Here is a 17,642-nt window from a genome sequence, read left to right on the forward strand (position 1 = left end):
TGGATGCTTGGAATGGAAATCTGTACTATAATGGATACTTGAAATGGAAATCAGTACCATAATGGATACCTGGAATAGAAATCAGTACCATAATCAATGCTTGAAATGGAAATCAGTACCATAATCATGACACTTGAAATGGAAATCAGTACCATAATGGATACTTGGAATAGAAATCAGTACCATAGTGGATGCTTGAAATGGAAATCAGTACCATAATCATGACACTTGAAATGGAAATCAGTACCATAATGGATGCTTGGAATGGAAATCAACTCTTAACTTGCTACATGACTGTATCACATACACATCATTTCTTCCCGATCATCATGGAGACTGCCCTCTCTCATTTACACACTGAAATTTGGACAATAGAACATTAAATAAAACATTTGTCTTCAGAAGTAATAAGCTGTTTTGCTATAAAACATGCTGTAGGAAAACCAACATTTAACTTTCACTGTAAATGAATTGTGTTTGTTTCATTTAAAAGTGTGTAGATTAAGTCTTACTGAAATCAAGCCGATTGTGTATCAGATAGTATTCAACTTTGAGAGCATAAAGGCAACTCATTCAGTGAAATTCGGGACTAATTCTTGACGGATCTTTTTCAAGATTTATAGGTTCTTTGCCCAGAAGTAATCCCCACCTCATTAATCAGTCTTGGTTCATGATAATGATACTAGACTTGCTGTTAATTGCTAGGCAGAAAAACCTCGGGAGAGTTCATTTTTGTTTTATATTGGTCTCATAGTAATACACAAAATGCATTCATAAGATACCCATGTGGCAACTGGCACACTAGCTTGTAATTGACATGGAGAATGATGCCTAGGAGATTTTCCAAGGTCAGGATCAATTTCTTGCTTCATAAATTAACTAGATTTACAAAGTGATTTGATTCTGGTCATTAGATAAAAATTGTCAATTTGGACCATGTGCAGGTTCTATATGGACTACATTTACCAGTCTGTTTGTTCCTTCATTTATGGCAACATACCATATTTATTCACTTAGGAGTTGAGTCCAACTACAAACAACATAGACCAGGCATGTGCAACCTATGGTTCATGGACCAGATCTGGCCTGCTACCCGCTTTAATCATCTTATTTACATCTTACGGCACAGTTTTAAAAATCACTTATTTGGCCCATGCCCTGCAGGAAGATGCACATATCTGTCATAGACCCAGAGCTGTCATCACATAATGTGCCAACAGATCAGGGTATAGGTTATTTGTTCTACTGAACATGCTCAAACTGCATAGACTCAGTTCTACTAGTGCTTATGTGCTGGCAGATCTGGGTCTGTGCACTCTGCATTTTGTATGTAACTTATACAGATACTTGCAGATATGAATGGCCAGCAGTTAGTACAGGCAGTGTACATACAGATGGCCAGCAGTTAGTACAGGCAGTGTACATACAGATGGCCAGCAGTTAAAACAGGCAGTATACATACAGATGGCCAGCAGTTAATACAGGCAGTGTACATACAGATGGCCAGCAGTTAAAACAGGCAGTGTACATACAGATGGCCAGCAGTTAAAACAGGCAGTGTACATACAGATGGCCAGCAGTTAAAACAGGCAGTGTACATACAGATGGCCAGCAGTTAAAACAGGCAGTGTACATACAGATGGCCAGCAGTTAAAACAGGCAGTGTACATACAAATGGCCAGCAGTTAAAACAGGCAGTGTACATACAGATGGCCAGCAGTTAATACAGGCAGTGTACATACAGATGGCCAGCAGTTAATACAGGCAGTGTACATACAGATGGCCAGCAGTTAGTACAGGCAGTGTACATACAGATGGCCAGCAGTTAATACAGGCAGTGTACATACAGATGGCCAGCAGTTAGTACAGGCAGTGTACATACAGATGGCCAGCAGTTAAAACAGGCAGTGTACATACAGATGGCCAGCAGTTAAAACAGGCAGTGTACATACAGATGGCCAGCAGTTAAAACAGGCAGTGTACATACAGATGGCCAGCAGTTAAAACAGGCAGTGTACATACAGATGGCCAGCAGTTAAAACAGGCAGTGTACATACAGATGGCCAGCAGTTAAAACAGGCAGTGTACATACAGATGGCCAGCAGTTAAAACAGGCAGTGTACATACAGATGGCCAGCAGTTAAAACAGGCAGTGTACATACAGATGGCCAGCAGTTAAAACAGGCAGTGTACATACAGGTGGCCAGCAGTTAATACAGGCAGTGTACATACAGATGGCCAGCAGTTAGTACAGGCAGTGTACATACAGATGGCCAGCAGTTAGTACAGGCAGTGTACATACAGATGGCCAGCAGTTAATACAGGCAGTGTACATACAGATGGCCAGCAGTTAGTACAGGCAGTGTACATACAGATGGCCAGCAGTTAATACAGGCAGTGTAAATACAGATGGCCAGCAGTTAGTACAATATGCAGGTAGTAACAGTTGATACAATATGCAGGTAGTGTACATGTAGATGGCCAGCAGTTAATACAGGCAGTGTGCATACAAATGGCCAGCAGTTAGTACAATATGCAGGTAGTAACAGTTGGTACAATATGCAGGTATTGTACATGTAGATGGCCAGCAGTTAATACAGGCAGTGTGCATACAAATGGCCAGCAGTTAGTACAATATGCAGGTAGTAACAGTTGGTACAATATGCAGGTATTGTACATGTAGATGGCCACCAGTTAATACAGGCAGTGTACATACAAATGGCCAGCAGTTAGTACAATATGCAGGTAGTAACAGTTGGTACAGTATGAAGGTAGTGTACATGTAGATGGCCACCAGTTAATACAGGATGCAGGTAGTGTGCATGCAGCTGGCCAGCAGTTAATACAGTATACAGGCAAGTAGTGTAAATGTAGATGGCCAGCACTTAATACAATATGCAGGTAGTATACATGTAGATGGCTACCAGTTAATACAGTATACAGGTAGTGTACAAGTCATGTAGATGGCCAGCAGTTAATACAGTATACAGGCAAGTAGTGTAAATGTAGATTGACAGCAGTTAATACAATATGCAGGTAGTAGCAGTTGGTACAATATGCAGGTAGTGTACATGTAGATGGCCACCAGTTAATACAGTATACAGGTAGTGTACATGCTGATGGCCAGCAGTTAATACAAATATGCAGGTAGTGTACATGCTGATTGCTAGCAGTTAATATAAATATGCAGGTAGTGTACATACTGATTGCCAGCAGTTAATATAAATATGCAAGCAGTGTACATGTAGATGGCTACCAGTTAATACAGTATACAGGTAGTGTACATATAGATGGCCAGCAGTTAATACAATATGCAGGTAGTGTACATGCTGATGGCCAGCAGTTAATACAATATGCAGGTGGTGTACATGCTGATGGCCAGCAGTTAATACAAATATGCAGGCAGATAGTGCACATGTGGATTGCCAGCAGTTAATACAAATATGCAGTTAGTGTACATGCAGATGGTCAGTGGTTAATGGACAAAGGAATGTCTGTTTTTCAAATAGAAAACAAAGGAATATCAGTTTCTGTTTACTTCAAATATTAATTTAGTATTTTAAACAATTCTTTTTCAGATATCTTAAGAAATATTTGGGAATCTTGTATATGCAGCAGTATTTCAGATACTGTGTTAAAGTGAACCATTGAATAAAAAGTTGCAGCATATTTAATAAATCACTATCATGAAGAATTAACCAGAGCAAACATATTGGTTCATTGAGCTCCAACAGGTTAATACATACATGCAAACCATTATATAACATATTGGTTCATTGAGCTCCAGCAGGTTAATACATACATACATGCAAACCATTACATAACATATTGGTTCATTGAGCTCTAGCAGGTTAATACATACATACATGCTAACCATTGCATAACATATTGGTTCATTGAGCTCCAGAAGGTTAATACATACATACATGCTAACCATTACATTTTCAGCATAATCATTACACTTTTTTCCACCAGATTGCGCATTACTCTGGACTATATGGATTATGCCTTTTTGATACATTAAAAAGTAAAGCAATGAAAAGTTGCTTTTGTTATTTTTTTATCATCTCTTTAATTCAGCTGATATAAATTTGAGAATATTCTTAAAAAGGTGACTGCTGCATGAGAATAGCATAAAAGTACTTTCCTTATTTGCTATTTAAAGCAACTGTATATGACCCATTTCCAAGAAAAGAGGTTTCTTCAGATGTGAACTTTGCCTCACAGATTAATTTTATTGATAAGCTAGGAAAGTTGTGAACCAGTCTGTACTTTTAAAGAAAATGGCACCAGATGTTAAGTGAAATGCTTTACGGTATGAGTTGTGGATGTTATATGATGGAAAATGTCAGAGCAGATGGATCTTTTTGAACTTAAAAACAATCAGCTCAGAAAGAAAGAAAAAAACACCACTTTACAAACTTAAAAGAAGTATACGAGATTAATGTAATACAGCCATCTGAACACCTGACCTCATTGCAGATTTCCAGTTCACAATCATTCAGTGAAATTTACACATGTAGAATAGTTAATGAGTGCTGAATATAAATAATTTTTCACTATATTCTGTGCTTGTATTCTGTTTCCAATTCATATTGATTTTGCCATACTAAAACTATCTTATTCACATGTGCTGTACCGTATTTTCGCATATATAAGACGTGTCTTATACAAAATTTTACTTACCCCGCAACCAGGGTGCGTCTTATATTAATGGGTGTCTTATCTAAGTATTTTTTAACACGAACGAATGGTACAGTGTGTGATATTGAAGGACGATTATTGCCGTCGATATTCACGTTTCATGATTTTCATTCCTAGTTGTAAAAACAATTGGGTAAGTGTTCAGTAATTACCACGTGTACCAGTCCAGTGCAGGCCACTTCAAATTTCAAATCCTTTCATTTCAATGTTTTGTATAATTATTGCAGATCTAAGTTTAGTAGGAGTAAATGTTTTAAATTTATATAATATAGTATGTTTAAATAGTTTTGTTTATTGTTATTAATTATCACAGCAAAAAACTACGGCGGCTATATTACCTATACATCCGGTTGGGTTCAAAGATACTTAAATTTTCAGTATCTTTGGTGGGTGCGTTCGAAAACAAGACAAGACTAAATAGTTCGAAAACAAGACAAGAATTTGTTCAATATAGGACTTAAATATGAAAATCAGTTCTACCATATATTTAAAAATTTTATTAAACACAGTATAATAAACTGTTACTAAATAGTGTTTGACTTGATCAAAAATCAATGTACCGTATTGTTCTATTCATCTTCATTTTCATCGTCATCAGTTTCGGCTTCAAATCCATCGAAACTTGAATCAAATTCACTGTCGTCATCGCGGAATAACTCCATAACTGATGCTAAATGATCCTCATTGGCGTCAGTGGTATCAGCTGCAGCTGAGTCGTCGTCCGAAGAACTAATATAGCTAGCCGATTCAGGAATTATCCCACACTTTCTGAAACCATTGATTATTGTTGTAGTTTTCACTTTCTCCCATGCCAGAAGAACCCAATTACATGCCTCTACATACGTTGCACGACGTTGTCGACCAGCTGGCGTGAAGGTGTGTTTACCACTAGTCATCCAATGATCCCATTCCTCACGAACAAAAGTCTTAAACGGGTGATTGACGACAGCATCCAAGGGCTGTAGCTTGCAAGTCAGGCCACCTGGGATAACGGCTATGTGGGCTCCAGCATTGTTGATGTGCTTCTGCACAGTTGTCTCCTTATGGGCAGCCATTGCATCAAAAATCAGAAGAGACTGTTCCCACATTTACCGGTATATATGCTAACCGCATACATCGGGCATTTATTGGTCTATGTATGGCACTAATCCCACCCGCTGAAGACTTGGCCTAGCAGATCAATGAAGCCGCCTTTACATCTGGCGTCCATTGTTCTAGAATCTAGATACCAGGTACTCAACCCATCCGCTATTGGCCCAGCGGGAGATAAGAATAAACGATAACCGTTGCGGTCCTGCTTCAGACAATTCTTTGATCTCAACTAAAAATGGTAATGAAGCCTTGTTTACATCCGACAGGTGATGAAATATTGGACAAATTTTCATTTATGATAAAGGAAAGGAAACCACTGGAGATAAATTGCTCAGTGCGGCAGATGGCTAGGCCGCGTGCGTCTTATATTTGTGGGCGTCTTATGTAAAATATTTTTACACAAATTGTCAAAACCCGCGTCATATATGGGTGTGTCTTATAATTAGGTGCGTCTTAAATGCGCGAAAATATGGTAATTCAGGCATGTAATATAGAGATTACACTTTTTATGCCCAAATTATGCTTTTTAGCACTTAAAATAATAATTAGACTTATACCTCCTGGGGGAATTGGCATGTATGTTAATAAAGTAATTAAAGCTGTACATCAGTTCTTAATTTGTGTTCTATTATGATGGTACATGTACTCAGATATGTCAAATTTGTCTTTTATTATGATGGTACATGTACTCGGATATGTCAAATTTGTGTTCTATTATGATGGTACATGTATTTGGATATGTCAAGTTTATGTTTTATTATGATGCTACATGTACTTGGATATGTCAAATTTGTGGGTACTGCCTGATTCAAACTTAAAGCCTGTCAATATAAATTTATTGAGCTTACATCATCAAGTAAATATATCCATTAATTTTAATAAAATTCAGCAGACAAATATTTTCATGAAACAGATTATTGTTCTCATCACACATTGACAGTTGCTTGCATGTGTCCATCTTACCCCCAACAGTTCACCAAAATTTGAGTTTACTTTGGTATCTCGCATCCTTGATTATGCCGAGATGAGTGTGTGTGGGTGTACATATCATCATCATCAGTCCCGTAGTCTGGAAGACCGTTGGGGCACCACACAAGACCTAACAACCAGCTTACTCCATTCCTCTCAATTTTCCTTCTTTATAGTGAGTTGCTCAGTGTCAAGCCTGTCTCCACTCTCGAATGTTATATTCCCTCCTCTTTCTTTGCCTGCCTTTTTTTCTTCTTCCTTGTACAGTACCTTGTAGGACTGTCTTGGCAAGCCCTGATGATGATGAGACATGCCCATACCACTGAGATTTCCGTTTTTTCACTTTGATCAGGAGGTCATCGTGAGGCCCAATGGCTTGTCTTATCTTGTGTATATATATATACATACATATATATATATATATATATATATATATATATATATATATATATATATATGTATATATATATATATATATATATATATATATATATATATATATATATATATATATATATATATATATATATATATATATATATATATATATATATGAACATTATCACTTTTGAGTTGTTGAGGGAGTGCTGTGGGGTATATCATTGTTATACATTTATTCAAGTTGGAATTTAATCTTGTTTTTATTGCAGCTTTGTTTTTTTGTGATTCATTTCATAATTTCCAGACCAACTCTGTGTGCTTGGATATCATGAAAAATGTGAATATATAAGCATTATTTAAAAACTGATTTATGTTTGTTTATTTTAGACGGATCATGATCCTCGCAACCCAGCTTATATTGCAACACAAGGACCCTTGCCCCACACTGTGGCAGATTTTTGGCAGGTTTGTAGTGCTCATCCTGGTTATTGTTGGGTTTAATTAATGCATGCATACTTCTTTCTATACAGACTCTGTACTGTTGTAATTGGACCCATGACCAGCACTATAGTAAACTGTTTTTGAAGTAGCTTCGACTATCTTTATTGACTCATGTAAGCATCTGACCTCTGTTTCATTGAGCATTCCAAAATTTCTATCTCAAATTGAGATTTTGAAATATTTCTTATTGCTTAACTGGTAAAAATTATACATGTACAAAACAATTTTTGGAATCAGAGATTAAAATACAGTAATAAAATCTCGAAGTTTCCATTAAGCCTTGTCTTTGTGGAGGTTTTTAGGAATTTCTTGGGAGTTTCTTTCTCAAAATTAAACAGTTTTTAATGTGATATATTTTTAAGTGATTTGGTTTCCTTGCCACTATCTCAGCCTCTGACAAAACTGCTGACCATTATCTTAAGTATCATAAGCAAAACAATGTAAAATCTTAATTTAAGGAGACATTTTGAAAATTTCATGCAAACAGGGGCCTGGTGTTATACAGATGATAGATGGTGGGCCTCTAATTATATATTCCCTAATTAATGACCCTGGGAGCATTACATTTCCAATTAAGGGACATTTATTAGAACACAATAATGAAAGCTTAAGTTGTTCTTTTGATGTACTCATATAATGACCACGTGTACATTTGAAGTCTTTCTGCCACTAAATTCAGTCATTGTAAATATCAGCACAATTAAAATGGTCAGTCGATCAACACATTTTCCCATTCGGCAGCTGATAGAAGTAGGACTGATAAGTCTTTGAACTTGCCGCCCAGTTTTTGCATCATGTGTAACACTACATGTATGCCTGTGACATTAGTAACTATACATTAATATATATCTAATCAATGAAATCAACAGAGGCTGCTGCAGCCTTTTGTTGTAATCATGGATCTAAAGCAGAGGGGTATTGAAAAGCACAGGTCGTACACTGCATCTTTTAAATTTTCTGTTCTCTTTTGAATGGAGATTCTAATTAGGGAGTATGCAGTATGTTTCATACACTAATGCACTTAAACTATTTCTGATTAATTTCAATGGAAACCTGACTTTTAGCTTAATTTGTGCCTTTTTACCCCCAAAGATATCTGAAAGTCCTGATTTTTGGAGGGAATGGCATTTTTTATGTTATGATTTGTTCATGATGCAGATAGATCTTGTAGCAAGATGAATAAAAATTGTTGTTTCCACATACAGATGATCTGGGAGCAGGGTAGTGTGGTCATTGTGATGCTAAGTAAAATGACTGAAAATGGAGAGGTCATGTGTCACAGGTACTGGCCAGAGGAAGGCAGCGACCTCTACCACATATATGAGGTGAGTTATCTCCCTTGCCCTAAGCCTTTATTTTAGAATTAGATGAGAATTGAACTTCATATTTTAGGGGATTTGTGAAAATAAGTTTGACAGGCAATACATGCTATGCATGAACGGCCTTTACTGAAATTTATTAAACATTGCATAAACAACAATAGCGAAGCAATTCATGTACAGTGACTATAATCTGTTTCCAAAGCTTTATGACTTCTGAATCCTATAAAATATAAAGTTCGGCATTTATAATCGCAGATAGTCATAAAAATAAGAAGAAGTAATAATGTAACTATATTTTAACCATGGTCATAGCACACAAGAAATGTAATGTGCATAAATACAATTAGTTCCTTATAGTGGTATAACTTAGTAGCTGTTAAGTTTTTGTGTCACATGATGCATTTTAACCAGTCTAAATGTTTTTACAAAGGCTTGGACAAAATGTGACCTATGTAGTCATGATTTGGTTGTATTAACATCATTGATCTACATAATCAATATCTGGATATATCAACCTAAGTGACCTACATAATCAATATCTGGATATGTCAAACTCAGTGACCTACATAATATCTGGATATGTCAACCTCAGTGACCTACATGATCTGGATTTGTCAACCTCAGTGATCTACGTAATATATGGATATGTCAACCTCAGTGACCTACATGGTCATGATCTGGATATGTCAGCCTCAATGATCTACATAATATCTGGATATGTCAACCTCAGTGACCTACATGGTCACGATCTGGTTATGTCAACCTCAGTGATCTACATAATATATGGATATGTCAACCTCAGTGACCTACATGGTCATGATCTGGATATGTCAACCTCAGTGATCTACATAATGTCTGGATATGTCAACCTCAGTGACCTACATGGTCATGATCTGGATATATTAAACCCAGTGACACACATATCATGAAACAAATGAATAGATATTCAGATATTCTGTTGGATATTTAACAACAATTAATTCATTCTGGTCTCTTGGAACCAGATATGTTCATGGTCAGGAGATTGTACTGTATTTCAGAATCAAAGAATACCTAATCAGTTTATTTTGGAAAGACTTGTGTCCAAATTGTTGTTCAGTTTTATTTTCCACTGATCAAAGATGATAGTAGTATATAGAAGTATGGTCTGATCGTCCATCTTTCATGCTTTCATTTCCAGAAAATAACTCCAGAACGGTTGAAGTTGTCTTCATCAAACTTGTTGCACATATGGTCATGATCTGGATATATTAAACCCAGTGACACACATATCATGAAACAAATGAATAGATATTCAGATATTCTGTTGGATATTTAACAACAATTAATTCATTCTGGTCTCTTGGAACCAGATATGTTCATGGTCAGGAGATTGTACTGTATTTCAGAATCAAAGAATACCTAATCAGTTTATTTTGGAAAGACTTGTGTCCAAATTGTTGTTCAGTTTTATTTTCCACTGATCAAAGATGATAGTAGTATATAGAAGTATGGTCTGATCGTCCATCTTTCATGCTTTCATTTCCAGAAAATAACTCCAGAATGGTTGAAGTTGTCTTCATCAAACTTGTTGCACATATTAGGCTAGTGGTCTAGATATGCCATTTGTTTTCATAATTTTCATTGTCAGTTTTTTTTTGGGGGGGGGTTGTCATTTTATCACAATGTCGATCAATTTATTCATTCCACACTGTCATTTCCAGGGTATAATTCCAAAAGCATTTATGATGTTTATATAAATTTAGTACACAACACACGTTAGACAGTGGTCCAGATATGTATTTTCCTATTCACATTCTTTAGTTTTAATATTTTCAGCCATTTGCATGTTCATCCATCCATCCATCCATCCATCATTGATGCTTTAATTTCTGGGGAAAAACATCAGTATTATTAAAGGTATCTCCCTGAAACTTTATACATGTTTGACTTGTGACCTTGATTTGACTTGTGATCTTGATTTGTTGACTTGTGACCTTTATTTGACTTGTGACCTTGATTTTCCTTTTGCATGTAATAGTTGCTCATGAAAACCTGGTGGATCTAGACCTCCATTTGACAATGCCTGTAACAGAATGGCTTACTACTACTATAATAATAATAATAATAATAATAATAATAATAATAATAATTTACATTTGAATTGTCTAACTACAACATACATCATCAAAATACAGCCAAGTATGAGTAGATACTACCTTGAAGCCTTACAAATACAGATTTCCAATTGACTAGCATTGTTTTAGGTTTCTAGAAAGGAAGTAACAGAGACCATAGTTTTAATCAACCTTTTTCCTTGCTTGGCATGTTTTGTTGTTGATAGGCAAAAATTGATATGATTGTCAGCTATAAGACCTATTTGCTTTACACTGTATTGATTAAGGGAGGAAGAGGTCTTTACAGCTGACACTGTATGACTGCAAATGCAATTGCTAGTAGTTTCAAACATAGATAAATGGTAATTCACCCCAAATTAGTGCATGCAGTGTTTTGTCTTTAACCTGAATTTTTTTAAGTCTCTAAACATAAAACAATTTTATGCATCAATAGCAAAGGTTTACCTTTTGCAAAATATAGTGGGTGGGGCTTACAGTAAAATACAATGGGTGGGGCTTACAACAAAATACAATGGGTGCAGCTTACAGCAAAATACAGTGGGTGGGTCTTACAGTAAAATACAGTGGGTGGGTCTTACAGTAAAATACAATGGGTGGGTCTTACAGCAAAATACAATGGGTGGAGTTTACAGTAAAATACAATAGGTGGGGCTTACAGCAAAATAAAGTTGATTCATCTTAGAGCAAATTGCCAGTAGAATTGCTGGTTTGGTCTCTCTTCATCCCATCCTCACCCAGTCTCCACTAGAATTGGTTATCGAATGCATATGAAGTGAACTTTATTTTTACTTCAGTTAACACTGTATTGCAGTTTGGTAGAAACTGAAGCTAAACTTTCAGTAAAGTGAAAGATACAGAATGTCCAGAGAAAATGTAAAAATGTAGAGCTCTTTATATACCACATAGTGAAACCCATCTTTAAAGGACTATTGCAGTGTGAAACCAGTTTTGGCAGAAGGGGTGAACATTGAAAACAGGTTTTAGTATACAAGGATTCAAAGAGGTATCAAATAGATAAGTCTTAAGGTTAGTTTTAGCCAGAAAAGGCTTCATTACAGGGGAAAGCAATACAAAACTATGGTACAAGTCATTGGAATGAAAGAACTTTGCTACATGATTATTGGAATGAAAGAACTTTGCTACATGATTATTGGAATGAAAGAACTTTGCTACATGATTATTGGAATGAAAGAACTTTGCTACATGATTATTGGAATGAAAGAACTTTGCTACATGATTATTGGAATGAAAGAACTTTGCTCCATGATTATTGGAATGAAAGAACTTTGCTCCATGATTATTGGAATGAAAGAACTTTGCGACATGATTATTGGAATGCTGATAGTTTTTCATCTCATTCAGACATCATCCAAAATAGAGAGGGAGTTTTTTCTTCTTTCAGATTTCATTTTATCTTCACCCACCCCACTATTGTAGAAAAGGGGGATCACATTGTTTGGCTGCTCTCTGTTCAGTGTCCATATGTCTGTCATGATTCCATTTTAGTACAAAAGCACAAATTAAACAGACCTGTGAAATTTATAACACATTATCATGGCCATAATTAAATGACTTTATTGCATTTTCAGGTCATTTAAGTAATGTTTGAAACATGTTTTACACATTTTTGGACATTCCACTTGTTATACACTGTACACTCTTGTCCACCTTTTATACACTGTATCATTGATTCTATTACATTAAGATCCACCTTGTTGTTCATTGCATCATTTATTGTATTGCAAAGGTCCACCTTGTTTCTGAGCATATCTGGTGTGATGACTACCTGGTACGAAGCTTCTACCTGAAGAACCTGCAGACAAATGAGACACGCACTGTGACCCAGTTCCACTTCCTGACCTGGCCTGACCTTGGAGTTCCTTCCTCAATCAAGGCCCTGCTGGACTTCAGGAGGTGAGTTTGTAATGGGAGATAACCCTTCACTCTCCAAGAAAATATTTTTCCATGCATTCATAATTTTGCATATAGTATTGAAATTATAAAGTTTATCTTATTTTGAAGGTGTCACATATATTACCATAGCATAAATCTTTTTGGTTCATTTCTTAAGTTGGTCCAGAGAATGTCATAGTGCATAGGCATATTGTCAATTCTTTTGTGTGACAGGTTCTTCTGCAAATTTTCTTTTAATATTACATAATTTCTGATGTTTTTAGCAACTTTGCCAATTTGAAATTGATCGATAATTGTAAGAATATGTTCAAAGAAACTTCAGTTTAGCAGATTGTAATAATTAGGGAAAAACTAATTTAAACTATACATTACTATAATCTTTACTTTTTATTAACCCTTTACCTCATGCAAGCACCTTTGGACACCTCTACTCCATTCGCATGGAAGTGCCTTTTAATGCCTCTACTCCATTTGCATGGAAGCGCTTTGGACACCTGCTGTAAACATCAGCCATTTTAAGCTGGTTTTCATAGCACCACCTTCGGGGAAAAACCCCTATTAGATAGTACATTCATTTCTGTGAATGACAATTACGTCAGATCACGTGGTCACTGTTTATGCTCTGGTTGATATCTGCTATTTAAAGTAACTGGTTTGTAATCTCCACTCTCCAAAATGGAGGTCGCAGATTTCATTCAGTACTTACAAAGTTTTCACGATTAGAATCACAACTATGAAAGATTCAGTAAGTTAGGTAAAGGCTCTGATATTGATGTAGGCAGCAATTTTTATAAATTGTCAAATTCAGATGACTTAGTAATGTAGACACAGACAAAAAACTTGTAAATTTTGAGTATGAGAAATGGCAGCTACGGTTGCTCACTGACATGATGGTGAATGAGATCTCTCAAGATTTTAAAGCACATAAAAAGTTCTTCCGTGAAAAATAATTACACAGCTATAACAATCAGACTTTACTCTTAAATTTTTCCACACATAATAGATGTGTACCAAAAATGTAAAATGGTTAAAAGTGCTGTTAAATGTAACATGCACTACACTGCTTAACAGTTAACAGGCAGGCCTATGCGTATGGAATCAAATAGGTAACAGGTGTTCTATTTATAGTGTGCTGCACTAGGTACTATGCTCTGTGAGGTAAAGGGTTAATAGAGTTCTGGTTTATTAAAATTAATTTTTCACCCAATATATTTTTATATTATTACTATTTAAAATTTGACAGTGGTATGATCTTTCATGAGGTTTTGTATTTGTGTTTATTTTTTGCATGGTTTGTTTTGTGCATGTTGATATCTATCATCTTTGCAGTGCTTGTTAAGTTCATTTTTGTGTAGCTTGTTTTGTTTTTTGATGACTCCAAGGTTGTTCAAGATAAGGAATGTGTGAAGCACCATGTTGTGTCGACATATAGCACTGTTTCAAAACAGCTTGTTATGTCCACAAATAACATTGTTTTGAAATACCATATTCTGTCTAAAAATAGCATTGTTTTATTCATTATTAAAATCTAACTTTTAAATAAATTAGAACAAAATCTTATACATGAAGATGAACCTTCAGTACATTTTATTTAAACCACCTTGGATATAATTATTTAAACCATCTTGGATATAATTATTTAAACCACCTTGGATATAATTATTTAAACCATCTTGGATATAATTATTTAAACCACCTTGGATATAATTATTTAAACCATCTTGGATATAATTATTTAAACCATCTTGGATATAATTATTTAAACCACCTTGGATATAATTATTTAAACCATCTTGGATATAATTATTTAAACCACCTTGGATATAATTATTTAAACCACCTTGGATATAATTATTTAAACCACCTTGGATATAATTATTTAAACCACCTTGGATATAATTATTTAAACCATCTTGGATATAATTATTTAAACCACCTTGGATATAATTATTTAAACCATCTTGGATATAATTATTTAAACCATCTTGGATATAATTATTTAAACCACCTTGGATATAATTTTTTAAACCACCTTGGATATAATTATTTAAACCATCTTGGATATAATTATTTAAACCACCTTGGATATAATTATTTAAACCACCTTGGATATAATTATTTAAACCATCTTGGATATAATTATTTAAACCACCTTGGATATAATTATCTAAACCACCTTGGATATAATTATTTAAACCACCTTGGATATAATTATTTAAACCACCTTGGATATAATTATTTATACCACCTTGGATATAATTATTTAAACCATCTTGGATATAATTATTTAAACCACCTTGGATATAATTATTTAAACCACCTTGGATATAATTATTTAAACCATCTTGGATATAATTATTTAAACCACCTTGGATATAATTATTTAAACCATCTTGGATATAATTATTTAAACCATCTTGGATATAATTATTTAAACCACCTTGGATATAATTATTTAAACCATCTTGGATATAATTATTTAAACCATCTTGGATATAATTATTTAAACCACCTTGGATATAATTATTTAAACCACCTTGGATATAATTATTTAAACCATCTTGGATATAATTATTTAAAACATCTTGGATATAATTATTTAAACCACCTTGGATATAATTATTTAAACCACCTTGGATATAATTATTTAAACCACCTTGGATATAATTATTTAAACCACCTTGGATATAATTATTTAAACCACCTTGGATATAATTTAGACTGTTTTAATGCATGAATCAGTTTTCTTTCTGAAGATTTGAGTACACAATTTGCATAATCAAAGATGCATTTTTTATGTTTTATTTTTAATTTGTTTTCATCCGCTTATTGTTCATAAGGGGAGTAATTCTTGGCCAAATTTGGCATCAAGTGGGGAAGTGGCAGAAACACTATGTTCCTAAAGGGGTATAAGATTGAGAATCATAACTACCCTTCGTGTAAGAAATGGAAATCAGATGAAACATTTGGGGATTTCTCACATACAAATGAGTGTAAAGGGAAGCACTGAAACATAGAAGAAAAATAGTTTATCAAGATTTATAATGTGTATAGGTCATTTTAAATAAATTGTGAACCAGGTTGGCCCCATTGAAAATCTTGTGTAATCATTTGGAATTTGAATCTTACCAAAGTCATCTAAATTATTTTAAAAAAATGATTGCTGCTGCCTTGATTGGAAGGTATTCATATTTCTTTGTGATATTGCTGTTTAAATGGACAGCAACTTCTGTCAAGTGATTTAAAATGCAAACACTTTTTTGTATCAGCTAATATAATAGAGACAGTGTTTCTTGTATCAGTGTAGTCTATTAAAATTAAAATGACTTCTCAGTTTAGATATTTGTGCACATTAAAGTAGGAGAGAGATATTCTGTTAGCAAAATTGTAAACATCATGAGTCGAAAATCATTAATTTATTTTCATTGTTATCAATTTTTGTGGTTTTGCAAAAAGAAACAAAAACCAGTTTCATTAACTAATCATTTCATGTGTAACAAACCCCAGTGTTTCTACAGAATGGTCATAGTTTGTTGGGTCTTAAATGGGTTTAGAAAGTAAAATGTATGAAATTAACAGTAGTTAAAGGCAGATTTAAAAACCCAGTGAATAGTATGAAATTAACAGTAGTTAAAGGCAGTTTTAAAAAGCCAGTGAAAAGTATGAAATTTACAGTATTCAAATGCTGATTTCAGTTAAACAAAGAAAATGTAGTGAAATGGTTTATACATCATGTGCAACAGTGTGATTCTCAAAAGACTTTTTTGAAAATTCTATATATTTTTTATTTTCTTGATATGTACAAATTTAACTATGTATCATCATTTAAACTACCATTGACCAGAAGTTGTAGTTAGTAGTTATGATTTTGGTAAAATTTTATAAAAATATAGAATTTAATTTTGTATGTTTTTTTATATTAAAAAAATTTTTTTAACACCACATTTATGACTCTGCAGTGCAATAACATACCATAAGGCCATAGAATCATTTGTTTAGTTACATTGGGTACATTGTGTTGCCTGCAATCATTACATTGGGTACATTGTGTTGCCTTCAATCTTGTGATTGCCTTGATGTGCATAAATGTCGTAATCAGTCATGTTGTAGTTTACCCTTGCTGTATTTCATCTGCTTTCATATCTTGTGCTTAGCTTTGTGTATTATAATTCCATCCATCCTCCAGAAAATGTAGTTTGTTCAACTTTGTAAAATCTGTTGTCTACCCCAAAATTTGCATGAGGCCAGTAACAAGTCGAACCAGTGCATGTCAATTTAGGCACTTTGTTTTGCTTTTGTAAAGACCCAGATTATCGGTAATATATTGTCCTTAATTTGTATATTAACTCATTGACAAGGATAACCTTTGAACTTCCAAGAACAAATTTTCTCTGAAAATTATTACAGTGAAATGATAGAAAAAGGGAAGAAACTTGAGGAATTTTGGGAAGTTCTGTGGATGGAATCAGACTAAGCACAAGAAAGGGGCCATATTTGGCCCCGCTTGCTTCAGACCCGCTTTTTTATTGTCAGCATACTGGAGAGCTTTTGTGATTCAGCAATTGTGAAAACGACAAATTGCATAGTCACAAAAGTGATCCAGAATCTGGCCTGCCTACTAATATGACTCACTTAGTTTCTC

General features: G+C 34.5%; 1 protein-coding gene across 1 annotated transcript in view; it reads left to right on the forward strand.

Annotated features, from left to right (window-relative positions):
• The window catches only part of LOC149776034 (receptor-type tyrosine-protein phosphatase N2-like), a 520,769-nt gene that overhangs the window by 489,117 nt on the left and 14,010 nt on the right, over positions 1 to 17,642 (forward strand). The window contains exons 16-18 of the mRNA XM_089941917.1: positions 7,534 to 7,611; positions 8,853 to 8,972; positions 12,834 to 13,000. Of these exons, the coding sequence (XP_089798043.1) occupies positions 7,534 to 7,611; positions 8,853 to 8,972; positions 12,834 to 13,000 (365 nt within the window). The remainder of the gene's footprint in view (positions 1 to 7,533; positions 7,612 to 8,852; positions 8,973 to 12,833; positions 13,001 to 17,642) is intronic.

This window comes from Sinohyriopsis cumingii, chromosome 18 (assembly GCF_028554795.1).
Source record: "Sinohyriopsis cumingii isolate HCF-2022 chromosome 18, ASM2855479v2, whole genome shotgun sequence".
Lineage (NCBI taxonomy): Eukaryota > Metazoa > Mollusca > Bivalvia > Unionida > Unionidae > Sinohyriopsis > Sinohyriopsis cumingii.